This window comes from Panulirus ornatus, chromosome 33 (assembly GCF_036320965.1).
Source record: "Panulirus ornatus isolate Po-2019 chromosome 33, ASM3632096v1, whole genome shotgun sequence".
Taxonomy (NCBI): domain Eukaryota; kingdom Metazoa; phylum Arthropoda; class Malacostraca; order Decapoda; family Palinuridae; genus Panulirus; species Panulirus ornatus.
The window spans coordinates 7,822,200-7,841,581 of NC_092256.1; the positions used below are offsets into that span (position 1 = coordinate 7,822,200).

The 19,382-nt window shown below is 42.6% G+C and overlaps 1 protein-coding gene across 4 annotated transcripts in view; it reads left to right on the forward strand.

Annotated features, from left to right (window-relative positions):
• LOC139759424 (uncharacterized) overlaps positions 1–19,382 on the forward strand; it is a 286,276-nt gene that overhangs the window by 181,511 nt on the left and 85,383 nt on the right. For all 4 annotated transcript variants that reach the window (XR_011715046.1, XM_071681522.1, XM_071681521.1 and 1 more), the window contains exon 16: positions 988–1,170. Coding sequence is in view for 3 of the 4 variants with exons in the window: in XM_071681522.1 (XP_071537623.1) it covers positions 988–1,170 (183 nt within the window). In the remaining variant the exon portion in view is untranslated. The remainder of the gene's footprint in view (positions 1–987; positions 1,171–19,382) is intronic.

Consider the following 19,382-nt stretch of genomic DNA (forward strand, 5'->3'; position numbering starts at 1 on the left):
TCTCCAGATCCATAAATGCTACGTAGAAACTTATACCTCTGTAATTTGAGCACTCATATATCCATTATTACTCAGCTCAGCATCATTCTAGTCTATGTTCCTTAGGGCATTGCGTATTTGCAGTCCAGAGTTTATTGTTGGTGAGTTTGAGAAGATATATTCTACTGGATCAAAGTTACAATATCCTAGATCTCTCATTGATAAATCTCTTAAGTTGGCAAAAAATCTATTTTATAGAGATGAACACAAACCTCCCCTTGACACCAAGAACCTTTTAGTTCTCCCTTTCATTGATAATTTTATTTTATTTCCCAAGTTGCTTAAATCCTCTAATGTAAATGTTGCCTTGAGGAAAAACAATATTATAAAGAATATCTTAATCAGAAACTCACCAGAAGGCTGTGCAGGATGCCCTTATAGAGTACCATGTAGAAATTGTGATAAGTTTTATGTTGGGCAGACTGGTAAGGATCTTTCTGTTAGACTTAAGCATCATAGATATAGTATAAGAACAGGACAACAATCAAATACCTTGTTTAATCATGTTGAAAATTATGATCATTGTATCAACTGGAGTAATGCTATCATAGGTATTAACTCTAACTCCTGTACCACAAGAAATATCATGGAATCTTCTGTTACTAAATGCACAAGGAATTGTAGCATCAGTATAATTGAAGGTATGTACAAATTGGGTAGCTTTATTCTTGATAAAATTTGTAAACAGTTCCCCTTTTTATCCACATAATAAGTTTATGATATGCTTGATGCCAGACTTGGATGTACCTGACCTCCATTTGGGTAGTCATTTGTTTACCAAATGGCGTGCTAGCTATGTCTCTTTGTTGTACATCAACTGACTGTTATATTTCTTTCTTATATCTCCCCTGATGATATGATTATTATGTAAAAGTAACGTCGTTAAGTACTATGTTGAAAAGGTCGTGTGCTACTCTGATGGAATTTTTTATTTTTATTTTTCAACAGCTTGAGGAGGAGCTGTCTTTGGCGAAGGGGACATATGAAGCTCTGAATACCCAATTAATGATGGAGTTGCCAGTGTTGACAAAATGTGGCACTGAAGTAGTAATGTTAGCTACAAAATCACTTGTTGCATCCCGTATGTATCTGCAGGGACATCTAGCTCAGCTGTATCTTCACCTGGCTCAGGTAAGCATTTTCATGGCTTCAACAAAGCTTTATTTTCATCTGGCTCAGTTGAACGTAGTCATAGTTCTTTGTAAGCCTTATTTTCATCTGGCTCGGTTGAATGTAGTCATAGTTCTTTTTAAGCTTTATTTTCCTCTGGCATAGTTGAATGTAGTCATAGTTCTTTCTAAACAATATCACTGTTAATGTTCTCTGTTTCATCTCCCACTTGTGAATAGGATGGCTCACACAGCCTCCAGCAAACCTCCTCATTGTTCTACATCTCCATATGCTATTTCTTACTGAAACCACTTCCTTAGGAGGTGATCTGTGCAACAAGAATGAGCCTGCCATAGTCCCAAAGCATAGCTTTCTATGGTTTAAGAAAGGTTTATCCATTATTCTTTTTTTATTATACTTTGTCACTGTCTCCCGCTTTAGCGAGGTAGCGCAAGGAAACAGACGAAAGAATGGCCCATCCCACCCACATACACATGTATATACATACATGCCCACACACACACATATACATACCTATACATTTCAATGTATACATACATATACTTATCCAGACATTTACCTTTATACACATGTACACATTCATACTTGCTGCCTTCATCCATTCACGTCGCCACCCCACCACACATGAAATGGCATTCCCCTCCCCTACACACATGCAAGGTAGCACTAGGAAAAGACAACAAAGGCCACATTTGTTCACACTCAGTCTCTAGTTGTCATGTGTAATGCACTGGAACCACAGCTCCCTTTCCACATCCAGGCCCCACAAAACTTTCCATGGTTTATCCCAGACGCTTCACATGCACTGGTTCGATCCATTGACTGCACATCGACCCCAGTATACTACATCGTTCCAATTCATTCTATTCCTTGCACGCCTTTCACCCTCCTGTATGTTCAGGCCCAAATCGCTCAAAATCTTTTTCACTCCATCCTTCCACCTCCAATTTGGTTTCTCCTCGTTCCCTCCACCTCTGACACATATATCCTCGTTGTCAATTTCCTCACTCATTCTCTCCATGTGACCAAACCATTTCAATACAACCTTTTCTGCTTTCTCAACCACTCTCTTTTTATTACCACACATCTCTCTTGCCCTTTCATTACTTACTCAGTCAAACCACCTCACACCACATATTGTCCTCAGATATCTCATTTCCAACACACCCACCCTCCTCATCACAACCCTATCTATAGCCCATCCCTCGCAACCATATAACATTGTTGGAACCACTATTCCTTCAAACATACCCATTTTTGCTTTCCGAGTTAACGTTCTTGCCTTCCACACATTCTTCAACACTCCCAGAACCTTGACTCTCTTCCACATCCATGGTTCCATCATATTACATGGTCCACATCATTGAGGGTTCACCCTTGTTTCCCTGAAATCTTCCATGTCTTAGAGGAGGCATACCGATGGTCTAAGCTTGAAAGTGTAGCTCTTTTTTGTGTTACAAGGGTGAGCCGACCTTAGGCAGCAACCAATTAGCATCTCAGATGCAGTCTCGTGGCTTTGCCAGTTAGTGACCATTGAGTTTGCTGCCACAGTCCTGCTGAGTTTGTAAACGTGTTCACAGTGTTATGATGTTCTTGTTCCTTTTTTTTACTATGATTATACAGTTACAGTCATCATCATGAGTTCTCATAGAGATGTGTGGCATTGTGTGTCAGGCTACTTTCAGAAGAGGCAAAAGAAGGTAGATAAGTGGAAAAATGTGGAAGCAGAGTGGGAAACAAACATTGGTGCCTCATATGTCAGCTGTAAGACCAAGCAGCCTGTTGCTTCCTGCCTTGTAGGTCCTGCTTGTACTTTTAGTTTTAGTGGACTTCATTGATGTACAAAAATGTTGGTAATGCTGCAGCCATGAATGAGGGGGGTTTTCTAGATAATATGGAGTATTAATTTCACCAATGTCCCCCACATCAAAAAATAAGCTGAAAAGTATCACAGTCGTTGAAAGTACAGTAGTGTACTATTTTAAATTGATATTTACATACTTGGGAAAATAATGCTGGTATTTGTCTGAAGAGATGCTGGGAGAGAATGAGTGTAGAATGACAAGGATTGAGAGCAAATGAAGTTATGGAAGTGGGTGAGGAATGGGAGGTGTTTAAGGAAGCAGTGCTAGAATGCTCAAGAGAATGTGGTATGTGCAAAGTGGGCATGTAAGGAAGGATAACAAGTCATGGGATGATAAAATTAAGTTGCTAGTGAAAGAGAAAAGAGGTGTATAGGAGTTACATGCAAGTAAGTTGGACATGTGATTGGGAGATGTACAAGAGAAGGCAGTGGGATGTCAAGAGTAAGGTGCTGGGGCTGAAAAAATGGCAAATGAGAATTGGGCTGAGTATCAGCAAATTTCAGAGAGGAAAAGGTGTTTTGGAAGGCGGTTAGTAATTTGAGAAAAATGAGAACAGACAGCAATTTCAGCGAAGGGGGCAAGTGGGGAAGTGATTGGGAAGAGGTGTCAGGTAGTGATGAGGTGAAGAGGAGATGGAGTAAGTGCTTATGTAAGTGCTGCCCCACCCCAAAGAAAACTGCATCGCCACCCCCTGCTTTAGTGGGGTAGCACCAGGAAAACAGACAAAAAGGGCCACATTTATTCACACAGTCTCAAGCTGTCATGTGCAGTGCACAGAAACCACAGCTCCTATCCACATCCAGGCCCCACAGATTTTTCCATGCTTTTGCCCCAGATGTTTCACATACCCTGGTTCAGTCCATTGACAGCACATCAACCCTGGTATACTGCATCATTCCAATTCACTCTATTCCTTGCACGCCTCTCATCCTTCTGTATATTCAAGGCCCTGATCGCTCAAAATCTTTTTCACTCCCTCATTCCACCTCCAATATGGTCTTCCACCTCTCCTTGTTCCCCCCACCTCTGACACATATATCCTCTTTGTCAATCTTTCCTCTCTCATTATCTCCATATGTCCAAACCATTTCAACACACCCTTTTCTGCTCTTGCAACCACATTCTTTTTATTTCCACACATCTCTTACCCTTTCATTAATTACTCCATTAAACCACCTCACACCACATATTATCCTCAAACATTTCATTTCCAACACATCCACCCTCCTCCATACAAAGCCTATCTATATCCCATGCCTTGCATCCATATAACTTTGTTGGAACTACTATTCCTTCTAACATACCTGTCTAACATGCTGTCGGAGATAATGTTTTCTTCTTCCACACATTCTTCATCGTTCCCAGAACCTTCACCCCCTTCCCCACCATGACTCACTTCCGCTTTCATGGTTCCATTTGCTGTGAAGTACACTCCCAGGTACCTGAAACACTTCACTTCCTTCAGTTTTTCTCCATTCAAACTTACATCCCAGTGAACCTATCCCTCAACCATACTGAACCTTATAACCTTGCTCTTATTCACATTTACTCTGAACTTTCTCCTTTCACATACTTTTCCAAATTCAGTCACCAACTTCTGGAGTTTCTCACTCGAATCAGCCATTAGAGCTGTGTCATCAGTGAACAACAACTGATTCACTTCCCAGGCCCTCTCATCCCCAACAGACTGCATACTCGCCTCTCTCTCCAAAACTCTTTCATTTACCTCCCTAACCATCCTACCCATAAACAAATTAAACAACCATCAGGACATCACACACCCCTGATGCAGACCAACATTCACTGGGAACCAACCACTTTCCTCTCTTCCTACTTGTACACATGCCTTACATCCTTGTTAAAAACTTTTCACTGCTTCTAGCACCCTACCTCCCATACAATATACTCTTAAGACCTTCCACAAAGCATTCCTATCAACTCTATCAAATGCCTTCTCCAGATCAATAAATCCTACATACAAATCCATCTGTTTTTCTAAGTATTTCTCATGCACATACTTCAGAGCAAACATATAAGAAGAAAGAAATGTTGGGAGAAGAGAGTGGTGAGAGGAAGTGAGCTTAGAAAGGACACTTGTGTGAGGAAGTATCATAAGAGATTGAGTGTAGAATGGCAAAAGGTGAGGGCAAGTGATGTAAGGGGAATGGTTGAGGAATGGGATGTATTTAGGGAAGCAGTGATGGCTTGTGCAAAAGAAGCTTGTGGCATGAGAAAGGTGGGAGGTGGGCAGATTAGAAAGGGTAGTGAGTGGTGGGATGAAGAAGTAAGATTGTTAGTGACAGAGAAAAGAGAGGCATTTGGACGATATTTGCTGGGAAGTAGTGCAAATGACTGGGAGATGTATAAAAGAAAGTGGCAAGAGGTCAAGAGAAAGGTGCAAGAGTTGAAAATGAGAGCAAATGAGAGTTGGGGAAAGAGAGTATTATTAGATTTTAGGGAAAATAAAAAGATGTTAATTGATAGGTGTGCAAAAGAGAGACTTTTGGATGTCAATATGCTGAGAGGTGCAACTGGAGGGATGTCTGATCATTATCTTGTGGAGGCGAAGGTGAAGATTTGTAGAGGTTTTCAGAAAAGAAGAGAGAATGTTGGGGTGAAGAGAGTGGTGAGAGTAAGTGAGCTTGGGAAAGAGACTTGTGTGAGGAAGTACGAGGAGAGACTGAGTGCAGAATGGAAAAAGGTGAGAGCAGATGACGTAAAGGGAGTGGGGAAGGAATGGGATGTATTTAAGGAAGCGGTGCTGGCTTGCGCAAAAGATGCTTGTGGCATGAGAAGCGTGGGAGGTGGGCAGATTAGAAAGGGTAGTGAGTGGTGGGATGAAGAAGTAAGATTATTAGGGAAAGAGAAGAGAGAGGCATTTGGACAGGTTTTGCAGGGAAATAGTGCAAATTACTGGGAGATGTATAAAAGAAAGAGGCAGGAGGTCAAGAGAGAGGTGCAAGAGGTGAAAAAGAGGGCAAACGAGAGTTGGGGTGAGGGAGTATCATTAGATTTTAGGGAGGATAAAAAGATGCTTTGGAAAGAGGTAAATAAAGTGCGTAAGACAAGAGAACAAATGGGAACATCGGTGAGGGGGGCTAATGGGGAGGTGATAACAAGTAGTGGTGATGTGAGGAGATGGAGCGAGTATTTTGAAGGTTTGTTGATTGTGTTAGATGATAGAGTGACAGATATAGTGTGTCTTGGTCGAGGTGGTATGCGAAGTGAGAGGGTTAGGGAGAATGATTTGGTAAACAGAGAAGAGGTAGTAAAAGCTTTGCGGAAGATGAAAACTGGCAGGGCAGCAGGTTTGGATGTTATTGCTGTGGAATTTATTAAAAAAGTTGAGACTGTGTTGTTGAGTGGTTGGTAAGGATATTTAATGTATGTATGACTCATGGTGTGTGGTTTCAGAAGTGGTAGAGGATGTGTGGATCAGGTGTTTGCTTTGAAGAATGTATGTGAGAAATACTTAGAAAAGCAAATGGATCTGTATGTAGCATTTATGGATCTGGAGAAGGCATATGATAGAGTTGACAGAGATGCTCTGTGGAAGGTACTAAGAATATATGGTGTGGGAGGCAAGTTGTTAGAAGCAGTGAAAAGTTTTTATCGAGGATGTAAGGCATGTGTACATGCAGGAAGAGAGGAAAGTGATTGGTTCTCAGTGAATGTGGGTTTGCGGCAGGGGTGTGTGATGTCTCCATGGTTGTTTAATTTGTTTATGGATGGGGTTGTTAGGGAGGTGAATGCAAGAGTTTTGGAAAGAGGGGCAAGTATGAAGTCTGTTGGGGATGAGAGAGCTTGGGAATTGAGTCAGTTGTTGTACGCTGATGACACAGCGCTGGTGGCTGATTCATGTGAGAAACTGCAGAAGCTGGTGACTGAGTTTGGTAAAGTGTGTGAAAGAAGAAAGTTAAGAGTAGATGTGAATAAGAGCAATGTTATTAGGTACAGTAGGGTTGAGGGTCAAGTCAATTGGGAGGTAAGTTTGAATGGAGAAAAACTGGAGGAAGTAAAGTGTTTTAGATATCTGGGAGTGGATCTGGCAGCAATGGATCCATGGAAGCGGAAGTGAATCATAGGGTGGGGGAGGGGGTGAAAATCCTGGGAGCCTTAAAGAATGTGTGGAAGTCGAGAACATTATCTCCAAAAGCAAAAAGGGGTATGTTTGAAGGAATAGTGGTTCCAACAATGTTGTATAGTTGCGAGGCGTGGGCTATGGATAGAGTTGTGCGCAGGAGGGTGGATGTGCTGGAAATGAGATGTTTGAGGACAATATGTGGTGTGAGGTGGTTTGATCGAGTAAGTAATGTAAGGGTAAGAGAGATGTGTGGAAATAAAAAGAGCGTGGTTGAGAGAGCGGAAGAGGGTGTTTTGAAATGGTTGTGCACATGGAGAGAATGAGTGAGGAAAGATTGACCAAGAGGATATATGTGTCAAAGGTGGAGAGAACGAGGAGAAGTGGGAGACCAAATTGGAGGTGGAAAGATGGAGTGCAAAAAATTTTGAGTGATCGGGGCCTGAACATGCAGGAGGGTGAAAGGCGGGCAAGGAATAGAGTGAATTGGATCGATGTGGTATACCGGGGTCGACATGCTGTCAATGGATTGAACCAGGGCATGTGAAGCATCTGGGGTAAACCATGGAAAGTTGTGTGGGGCCTGGATGTGGAAAGGGAGCTGTGGTTTCGGGCATTATTGCATGACAGCTAGAGATTGAGTGTGAATGAATGTGGCCTTTGTTGTCTTTTCCTAGCGCTACCTCGCACACATGAGGGGGGAGGGGGATGTTATTCCCTGTGTGGCGAGGTGGCGATGGGAATGAACAAAGGCAGACAGTGTGAATTGTGTGCATGTGTATATGTGTGTCTGTGTGTGTATATATGTGTACATTGAGATGTATGGATATGTATATTTGCGTGTGTGGACGTGTATGTATATACATGTGTATGGGGGTTGGTTGGGCCATTTCTTTCATCTGTTTCCTTGTGCTACCTTGCAAACGCAGGGAGACAGCGACAAAGCAAAATATAAAATAAAATATATATGTGACTCATGGTGAGGTGCCTGAGGGTTGGTGGAATGCATGCATAGTGCCATTGTACAAAGGCAAAGGGGATAAAGATGAGTGCTCAAATTACAGAAGTATAAGTTTGTTGAGTATTCCTTGGAAATTATATGGGAGGTTATTGATTGAGAGGGTGAAGGCATGTACAGAGCATCAGATTGGAGAAGAGCAGTGTAGTTTCAGAAGTAGTAGAGGATGTGTGGATCAGGTTTGCTTTGGGGAATGTATGTGAGAAATACTTAGAAAAACAAGTGTATTTGTATGTAGCATTTATGGATCTGGAAAAGACATATGATAGAGTCGATAGAGATGCTCTGTGGAAGGTATTAAGAATATATGGTGTGGTAGGCAAGTTGTTAGAAGCAGTGAAAAGTTTTTATTGAGGATTTAAGGCATGTGTGTGAGTAGGAAGAGAGGAAAGTGATTGGTTCTCAGTGAATGTCGGTTTGCGGCAGGGGTGCGTGATGTCTCCATGGCTTTTTAATTTGTTTATGGATGGGGTTGTTAGGGAGGTGAATGCAAGGGTTTTGGAGATAGGGGCAAGTATGCAGTCTGTTGAGGATGAGAGAGCTTGGGAAGTGAGTCATTTGTTGTTCGCTGATGATATAGCGCTGGTGGCTGATTCAGGTGAGAAACTGCAGAAGCTGGTGACTGAGTTTGGTAAAGTGTGTGAAAGAAGAAAGCTGAGAGTAAATGTGAATAAGAGCAAGGTTATTAGGTACAGTAGGGTTGAGGGACAAGTCAACTGGGAGGTAAGTTTGAATGTAGAAAAACTGGAGGAAGTGAAGTGTTTTAGATATCTAGGAGTGGGTTTGGCAAAGGATGGAACCATGGAAGCGGAATTAGATCACAGGGTGGGGGAGGGGGCGAAAGTTCTGGGAGCATTGAAAAATGTGTGGAAGGCAAGAACATTATCTTGGAGAGCAAAAATGGGCATGTTTGAATGAATAGTGGTTCCAACAACGTTATATGGTTGTGAGGCGTGGGCAGTAGATAAAGTATTGCAGAGGAGGGTGGATGTGGTGGAAATGAGATGTTTGAGGACAATTTGTGGAGGAGGGTGGATGTGGTGGAAATGAGATGTTTGAGGACAATATGTGGTGTGAGGTGGTTTGATCGAGTAACTGATGAAAGGGTAATAGAGATGTGTGGTAATAAAAAGAGTGTGCTTGAGAGAGAAAAGAGGGATGTTTTGAAATGGTTTGGTCACATGGAGAGAATGAGTGGGGAAAGATTGACAAAGAGGATATACATGTCAGAGGTGGAGGGAGCGAGGAGAAGTGGGAGACCAAATTGTAGGAGGAAAGATGGAATGAAAAAGATTTTGAGTGATTGTGGCCTGAACATGCAGGATGAGAAAGGTGTGCAAGGAATAGAGTGAATTGGAAGGATGTGGTATACCCGGGTCGACGTGTTGTCAGTGGATTGAACCAGGGCATGTGAAGCATTTTGGGTAAACCATGGAAAGTTTTGTGGGGCCTAGATGTGGAAAGGGAGCTGTGGTTTCGGTGCATTATACATGATAGCTAGAGACTGAGTGTGAACAAATGTGGCCTTTTTTGTCTTTTCCTAGCGCTACCTCGCGCACATGTGGGGGGAGGGGGATGTCATTTCATGTGTGGCGGGGTGGCGACGGGAATAAATTAAGGAAGCAAGTATGAAGTATGTACATGTGTATATATGTATATGTCTGTGTATGTATTTATATGTATACGTTGAAATGTATAGATATGTATATGTGTGTGTGTGGACATGTATGTATATACATGTGTATGTGGGTGGATTGGGCCATTCTTTTGTCTGTTTCCTTGCGCTACCTTGCTAACGTGGGAGACAGGTGACAAATTATAATAAATAATAAATAGAAATAGATATTTTGGGAGGAGGTAGATAATGTGTGTAAGACAAGAGAACAAATGGTAACATTAGTGAAGGGAGCAAGTGGGGAAGTGATAACAGATAGTGATGGAGTTAAAAGGAGATAGAGAGAGTATTTTGAAGGTTTGTTGAATGTGCTCAATGATAGAGTGGCAGATATAGGGTGTTTTGGTTGGGTGGTGCATGAAGTGAGAGGGTAAGGAAGAATAATTTCATGATGAGAGAAGAGTTAGTGAAAGCTTTGTGGAAGGTGAGTTTGGATGGTATTGCAGTGGAATTTATTAAAAGAGGGGGTGACTGTGTTGTTAATTGGTTGGTAAGGTGTTGTTGATTGGTTGGTAAGGATATTTATTGTATGTATAGACTATGGTGAAGTGCCTGAGAATGAGTGGAATGCATGTGTAGTGCCATCGTACAAAGGGATAAAGGTGAGTGTTCATACTACAGAGGCATAAGTTTGTTGAGTATCCCTGGGAAATTATATGGGAAGGTATTAATTGAGAGGGTGAAGGCATGAACAGAGCATCAGATTGGGGAAGAGCAGTGTGGTTTCAGAAGTAGTAGAGGATGTGTGGATCAGGTGTTTGCTTTGAAGAATGAGTGCGATAAATACTTAGAAAAGCAGATGAATTTGTATGTAGCATTTATGGATCTGGAGAAGACATATGATGGGGTTGATAGAGATGCTTTGTGGAAGGTATTAAGAGTATATGGTGTGGGAGATCTGTTGCTAGAAGTAGTGAAAAGTTTTTACCAAGGATGTTAGGCATGTGTACAAGTAGGAAGAGAGGAGAGTGATTAGTTCCCAGTGAATGTCGGTTTGTGGCAGGGGTGTGTGATTTCCCAATGATTGTTTAATTTGTTTATGGATGGGGTGATTAGGGAGGTAAATGCAAGAGTTTTGGAGAGAGGGGCAAGTATGCAGTTTGTTGTGGATGAGAGGGACTAGAAAGTGAGTCAGTTGTTGTCCAACAGTGATACAGCACTGATGGCTGATTTGGGTGAGAAACTCCATAGGTAGGTGACTGAGTTTGGAAAAGTGTATGCAAGGGAAAAGTTGAAAGTAAATGTGAATAAGAGCAAGGTTATTAGGTTCAGTAAGGTTGAGGGACAAGTTAATTGGGATGTAAGTTAGAATGGAAAAAAATTGGAGGAAGTGAAGTGTTTTAGATATTTGGGAATGGATTTAGCGGTGGATGGAACCATGGAAGCAGAAGTGAGTTACAATGTGGGGGAGGGGGCGAAGCTTCTGGGAATGATGAAGAATGTTTGGAAGAGAACATTATCTCGGAGAGGAAAATTGGCTGTTTGAAGGAATAGTAGTTCCAACGCTGTTATATAATTTTGAAGCATATGCTATAGATAGGGTTGAGCATAGGAGGGTGGATGTGTTGGAAATGAAATTTTTGAGGACAACCTGTGGTGTGAGGTGGTTTGATCGTGTAAGTAATGAAAGGGTAAGAAAGATGTGTGGAAGAAAATGAGTGTGGTTAAGAGAGCAGAAGAGGGTGTGTTGAAATGGTTTTGACATATGGAGAGAATGAGTGAGGAAAGATTGCAAAGAGAATATATGTGTCAAAGGTGAAGGGAATGGAGAGAAGCTGGAGACCAAATTGGAGGTGGATGAATGGAGTGAAAAGGATTTTGAGAGATCAGGGCCTGAACATACTGGAGGGTGAGAGGTATGCAAGGAATAGAGTGAATTGGAATGATGTGGTATGCGTGGGTTGATGTGCTGTCCATGGACTGAACCAGGGCATGTGAAGCATCTGGGGTAAACTATGGAAAGGTTGGTGGGGCCTGGATGTGAAAAGGGAGCTATGGTTTCGGTGCATTACACATGACAGCTGGAGACTGAGTGTGAATGAACGTGATCTTTTTTGTCTTTTCCTGGCACTACCTCGCTGGATGGGGGTGGGTGATGCTGTTTCATGTATGGCAGGGTGGCGATGGGGATGGATGATGGTAGCAAATATAGATATGTACATATGTGTATATGTCTGTGTATTTATTATATTTATCTTTTATTATACTTTGTCACTGTCTCCTGCATTAGCGAGGTAGCACAAGGAAACAGATGAAAGAATGGCCCAACCCACCCACATACACATGTATATGCATACACGTCCACACACGCACATATACATGCCTATGCATCTTAACGTATACATATATATACACACACAGACATATACATATATACACATGTACATAATTCATACTGTCTGCCTTTTTCATTCCCGTCGCCACCCCGCCCCAAAATGAAATACCAACCCCCTCCCCCCACATGTTCACGAGGTAGCGCTAAGAAAAGACAACAAAGGCCACATTTTTTCACACTCAGTCTCTAACTGTCATGTATTATGCACTGAAACCACAGCTCCCTTTCCACATCCAGGCCCCACAATAATTTTCATGGTTTACCCCAGATGCTTCACATGCCCTGGTTCAATCCATTGACAGCACGTCGACCCCGGTATACCACATCGTTCCAATTCACTCTATTCCTTCCACGTCTTTCTCCCTCCTGCATGTTCAGGCCCCGATCACTCAAAATCTTTTTCACTCCATCTTTCCACCTCCAATTTGGTCTCCCACTTCTCCTCGTTCTCTCCACCTCTGACACATATATCCTCTTGGTCAATCTTTCCTCACTCATTCTCTCCATGTGACCAAACCATTTCAAAACACCCTCTTCTGTTCTCTCAACCACACTCTTTTTACTGCCACACATCTCTCTTACCTCTTCATTACTTACTTGATCAAACCACTTCACACCACATATTGTCCTCAGACATCTCATTTCCAGCACATCCACCCTCCTCTGCACACATCTGTCTATAGCCTACACCCCGCAACAATATAACAGTGTTGGAACCATTGTTCCTTCAAACATACCCATTTTTGCTTTCCAAGACAACGTTTGCGACTTCTACACATTTTTCAATGCTCCCAGAACTTTCACCCTGTCCCCCACCCTATGATTCACTTCTGCTTCCATGGTTCCATCCTTTGCCAAATCCAATTCCCAGATATCTAAAACACTTCTCTTCCTCCAGTTTTTTGCATTCACTCTTACATCCCAATTGACTTGTCCCTCAACCCTACTGGACCTAATAACCTTGCTCTTATCCACATTTACTCTCAACTTTCTACTTTCACACACTACCAAACTCAGTCACCAGCTTCTGCAGTTTCTCACATGAATCAGCCACCAACGCTGTACCATCAGCGAACAACAACTGACTCACTTCCCAAGCTCTCTCATCCACAACAGACTGCATACTTGCCCCTCTTTCCAAAACTCTTGCATTCACCTCCCTAACAACCCCATCCTCCATAAACAAATTAAACAACCATGGAGACATCATGCACCCCTACCACAAACCAACATTCACTGAGAACCAATCACTTTCCTCTCTTCCTACACATACACATGTCTTCCATCCTCGATAAAAACTTTTTACTGCTTCTAACAACTTGCCTCCCACACCATATATTCTTATAAAATCTTTTCACTGCTTCTAACAACTTGCCTCCCACACCATATATTCTTGATACGACCCACAGAGCATCTCTATCAACTCTATCATATGCCTTCTCCAGATCCATAAATGCTACATACAAATCCATTTGCTTCTCTGAGTATTTCTCACGTACATTCTTCAAAGCAAACACCTGATCCACACATCCTCTAGCACTTCTGAAACCACACTGCTCTTCCCCAATCTGATGCTCTTTACATGCCTTCACCTTCTCAATCAATACCCTCCCATATAATTTCCCATGGATACTCAGCAAACTTTTACCTCTGTAATTTAGCACTCACTTTTATCCCCTTTGCCTTTGTACAATGGCACTATGCAAGCATTCTGCCGATCCTCAGACACCTCACCATGAATCATTTTTTTTTTTTTTTTTTTTCGCTGTCTCCCGTGTTTGCGAGGTAGCGCAAGGAAACAGATGAAAGAAATGGCCCAACCCACCATGAATCATACATACATTAAATAACCTTACAAATCAGTTAACGATACAGTCACCCCCTTTTTTAATAAATTTCACTGCAATACCATCCAAATCCGCTGCCTTGCTGGCTTTCATCTTCCACAAAGCTTTTACTACCTCTTCTCTGTTTACCAAATCATTCTCCCTAACCCTCTTACTTTGCACACCACCTCGACCAAAACATACTATATCTGCCACTCTATCATCAAACACATTCAGCAAACCTTCAAAATACTCACTTCATCTCCTTCTCACATCACCACTACTTGTTATCACCTCCCCATTAGCCCCCTTCACTAATGTTCCCATTTGTTCCCTTGTCTCATGCACTTTATTTACCTCCTTCCAAAACATCTTTTTATTCTCCCTAAAATTTAATGATACTATCTCACCCCAACTCTCATTTGCCCTCTTTTTCACTCCTTGCACCTTTCTCTTGACCTCCTGCCTCTTTCTTTTATACTACTCCCAGTCTTTTGCATTATTCCCCTGCAAAAATCGTCCAAAAGCCTCTCTCTACTAACAATATTGCTTCTTCATCCCACCACTCACTACCCTTTCTAATCTGCCTACCTCCCATGCTTCTCATGCCACAAGCATCTTTTACGCAAACCATCACTGCTTCCCTAAATACATCCCCTTTCTCACCCACTCCACTTATGTCCTTTGTTTTCACCTTTTTCCATTCAGGACTCAGTCTCTCCTGGTACTTCCTCACACAAGTCTCCTTCCCAAGCTCACTTGCTCTCACCACTCTCTTCACCCTAACATTCTCTCTTCTTTTCTGAAAACCTCTACTAATCTTCACCTTCGCTTCACAAGATAATGATCAGACATCCCTCCAGTTGCACCTCTCAGCACATTAACATCCAAAAGTCTCTTTTTTGTGTGACTTTCAATTAACACATAATCTAATAAGGTTTTCTGGCCATCTCTCCTACTTACATACGTATACTTATGTATATCTCTCTTTTTAAACCAGGTATTCCCAATCACTAGTCCTTTTTCAGCATATAAATCTACAAGCTCTTCACCATTTCCATTTACAACACTGAACACTCCATGTACACCAATGATTCCCTCAACTGCCACATTACTCACCTTTGCATTCAAATCACCCATCATTATAACTTGGTCTCGTGCATCAAAACTACTAACACACTCACTCAGCTGCTCCCAAACACTTGCCTCTCATGATCCTTCTTCTCATGCCCAGGTGCATATGCCCAAATAATCACCCATCTCTCTCCATCCACTTTCAGTTCTACCCATATCAGTCTGGAGTTTACTTTCTTACAATCTATCACATACTCCCACCACTCCTGTTTCAGGAGTAGTGCTACTCCTTCCTTTGCTCTTGTCCTCTCACTAACCCTTGACTTTACTCCCAAGACATTCCCAAACCACTCTTCCCTTTTTACCCTTGAGCTTCGTTTCACTCAGCGCCAACACATCCATGTTCCTTTCCTCAAACATACTACCTATCTCTCCTTTTTTCTCATCTTGGTTACTTCCGCAAACATTTAGACACCCCAATGTGAGCCTTCGAGGAGGATGAGCACTCCCCGCATGACTCCTTCTTCTGTTTCCCCTTTTAGAAAGTTAAATACAAGGAGGGGAGGGTTTCTGTCCCCCCCTGCTCGCATCCCCTTCAGTCGCCTTCTATGACACGTGAGGAATGTGTCAGAAGTATTCTTTCGCCCCTATCCCCAGGGATATATATTTTTTTTTTGCTTTGTCGCTGTCTCCCACGTTTGCGAGGTAGCGCAAGGAAACAGACAAAAGAAATGGCCCAACCCACCCCCATACGCATGTATATACATACGTCGACACACGCAAATATACATACCTACACAGCTTTCCATGGTTTACCCCAGACGCTTCACATGCCCTGATTCAATCCACTGACAGCACGTCAACCCCAGTATACCACATTGATCCAATTCACTCTATTCCTTGCCCTCCTTTCACCCTCCTGCATGTTCAGGCCCCGATCACTCAAAATCTTTTTCACTCCATCTTTCCACCTCCAATTTGGTCTCCCACTTCTCCTCGTTCCCTCCACCTCCGACACATATATCCTCTTGGTCAATCTTTCCTCACTCATTCTCTCCATGTGCCCAAACCATTTCAAAACACCCTCCTCTGCTCTCTCAACCACGCTCTTTTTATTTCCACACATCTCTCTTACCCTTACGTTACTTACTCGATCAAACCACCTCACACCACACATTGTCCTCAAACATCTCATTTCTAGCACATCCATCCTCCTGCGCACAACTCTATCCATAGCCCACGCCTCGCAACCATACAACATTGTTGGATCCACTATTCCTTCAAACATACCCATTTTTGCTTTCTGAGATAATGTTCTCGACTTCCACACATTCTTCAAGGCCCCCAGGATTTTCGCCCCCTCCCCCACCCTATGATCCACTTCCGCTTCCATGGTTCCATCTGCTGCCAGATCCACTCCCAGATATCTAAAACACTTTACTTCCTCCAGTTTTTCTCCATTCAAACTTACCTCCCAATTGACTTGACCCTCAACCCTACTGTACCTAATAACCTTGCTCTTATTCACATTTACTCTTAACTTTCTTCTTTCACACACTTTACCAAACTCAGTCACCAGCTTCTGCAGTTTCTCACATGAATCAGCCACCAGCGCTGTATCATCAGTGAACAACAACTGACTCACTTCCCAAGCTCTCTCATCCCCAACAGACTTCATACTTGCCCCTCTTTCCAAAACTCTTGCATTCACCTCCCTAACAACCCAATCCATAAACAAATTAAACAACCATGGAGACATCACACACCCCTGCCGCAAACCTACATTCACTGAGAACCAATCACTTTCCTCTCTTCCTACACGTATTGATACAGTGGTTAAATTGATGAGAACTACTATTGACATTTGTGTAAATAAATTATACATTTCCCTTTTCCATAGTTAGAGGTTGAACCATTATGTGACATTCATTTTTTCATTTCATTTCAAGCTAGAAGTTTCAGTTTTCTAAATTATTTCTTACATTTTTCATATGTATATATATATATATATATATATATATGTGTGTGTGTGCGTATGTATGTGTATGTATATATATATATATATATATATGTATATTTTTTTTTTTTTATTATACTTTGTCGCTGTCTCCCGCGTTTGCGAGGTAGCGCAAGGAAACAGACGAAAGAAATGGCCCAACCCCCCCCCCCCATACACATGTATATACATACGTCCACACACGCAAATATACATACCTACACAGCTTTCCATGGTTTACCCCAGACGCTTCACATGCCCTGCTTCAATCCACTGACAGCACGTCAACCCCGGTATACCACATCGATCCAATTCACTCTATTCCTTGCCCTCCTTTCACCCTCCTGCATGCTCAGGCCCCGATCACACAAAATCTTTTTCACTCCATCTTTCCACCTCCAATTTGGTCTCCCTCTTCTCCTTGTTCCCTCCACCTCCGACACATATATCCTCTTGGTCAATCTTTCCTCACTCATCCTCTCCATGTGCCCAAACCACTTCAAAACACCCTCTTCTGCTCTCTCAACCACGCTCTTTTTATTTCCACACATCTCTCTTACCCTTACGTTACTCACTCGATCAAACCACCTCACACCACACATTGTCCTCAAACATCTCATTTCCAGCACATCCATCCTCCTGCGCACAACTCTATCCATAGCCCACGCCTCGCTACCATACAACATTGTTGGAACCACTATTCCTTCAAACATACCCATTTTTGCTTTCCGAGATAATGTTCTCGACTTCCACACATTCTTCAAGGCCCCCAGGATTTTCGCCCCCTCCCCCACCCTATGATCCACTTCCGCTTCCATGGTTCCATCCGCTGCCAGATCCACTCCCAGATATCTAAAACACTTCACTTCCTCCAGTTTTTCTCCATTCAAACTCACCTCCCAATTGACTTGACCCTCAACCCTACTGTACCTAATAACCTTGCTCTTATTCACATGTATATATATATATATATATATTATCCCTGGGGATAGGGGTGAAAGAATACTTCCCACACATTCCTCTCGTGTCGTAGAAGGCGACTAGAGGGGACGGGAGCGGGGGGGCCAGAAATCCTCCCCTCCTTGTATTTTTTTAACTTTCTAAAATGGGAAACAGAAGAAGGAGTCACGCGGGGAGTGCTCATCCTCCTTGAAGGCTCAGACTGGGGTGTCTAAATGTGTGTGGATGTAACCAAGATGTGAAAAAAGGAGAGATAGGTAGTATGTTTGAGGAAAGGAACCTGGATGTTTTGGCTCTGAGTGAAACGAAGCTCAAGGGTAAAAAAGGGAAGAGTGGTTTGGGAATGTCTTGGGAGTAAAGTCAGGGGTTAGTGAGAGGACAAGAGCAAGGGAAGGAGTAGCAGTACTCCTGAAACAGAAGTTGTGGGAGTATGTGATAGAATGTAAGAAAGTAAATTCTCGATTAATATGGGTAAAACTGAAAGTGGATGGAGAGAGATGGGTGATTATTGGTGCATATGCACCTGGGCATGAGAAGAAAGATCATGAGAGGCAAGTGTTTTGGGAGCAGCTGAATGAGTGTGTTAGTGGTTTTGATGCACGAGACCGGGTTATAGTGATGGGTGATTTGAATGCAAAGGTGAGTAATGTGGCAGTTGAGGGAATGTTTGGGTGAAGAGGTTGGTGAGAGTAAGTGAGCTTGGGAAGGAGACTTGTGTGAGGAAGTACCAGGAGAGACTGAGTACAGAATGGAAAAAGGTGAGAACAATGGAAGTAAGGGGAGTGGGGGAGGAATGGGATGTATTTAGGGAATCAGTGATGGATTGCGCAAAAGATGCTTGTGGCATGAGAAGAGTGGGAGGTGGGTTGATTAGAAAGGGTAGTGAGTGGTGGGATGAAGAAGTAAGATTATTAGTGAAAGAGAAGAGAGAGGCATTTGGACGATTTTTGCAGGGAAAAAATGTTCAGGCCCCGATCACTCAAAATCTTTTTCACTCCATCTTTCCACCTCCAATTTGGTCTCCCACTTCTCCTCGTTCCCTCCACCTCCGACACATATATCCTCTTGGTCAATCTTTCCTCACTCGTTCTCTCCATGTGCCCAAACCATTTCAAAACACCCTCTTCTGCTCTCTCAACCACGCTCTTTTTATTTCCACACATCTCTCTTACCCTTACATTACTTACTCGATCAAACCAGCTCACACCACATATTGTCCTCAAACATCTCATTTCCAGCACATCCACCCTCCTCCACACAACTCTATCCATAGCCTGCCTTGCAACCATACAACATTGTTGGAGCCACTATTCCTTCAAACATACCCATTTTTGCTTTCGGAGATAATGTTATCGACTTCCACATATTCTTCAAGGCTCCCA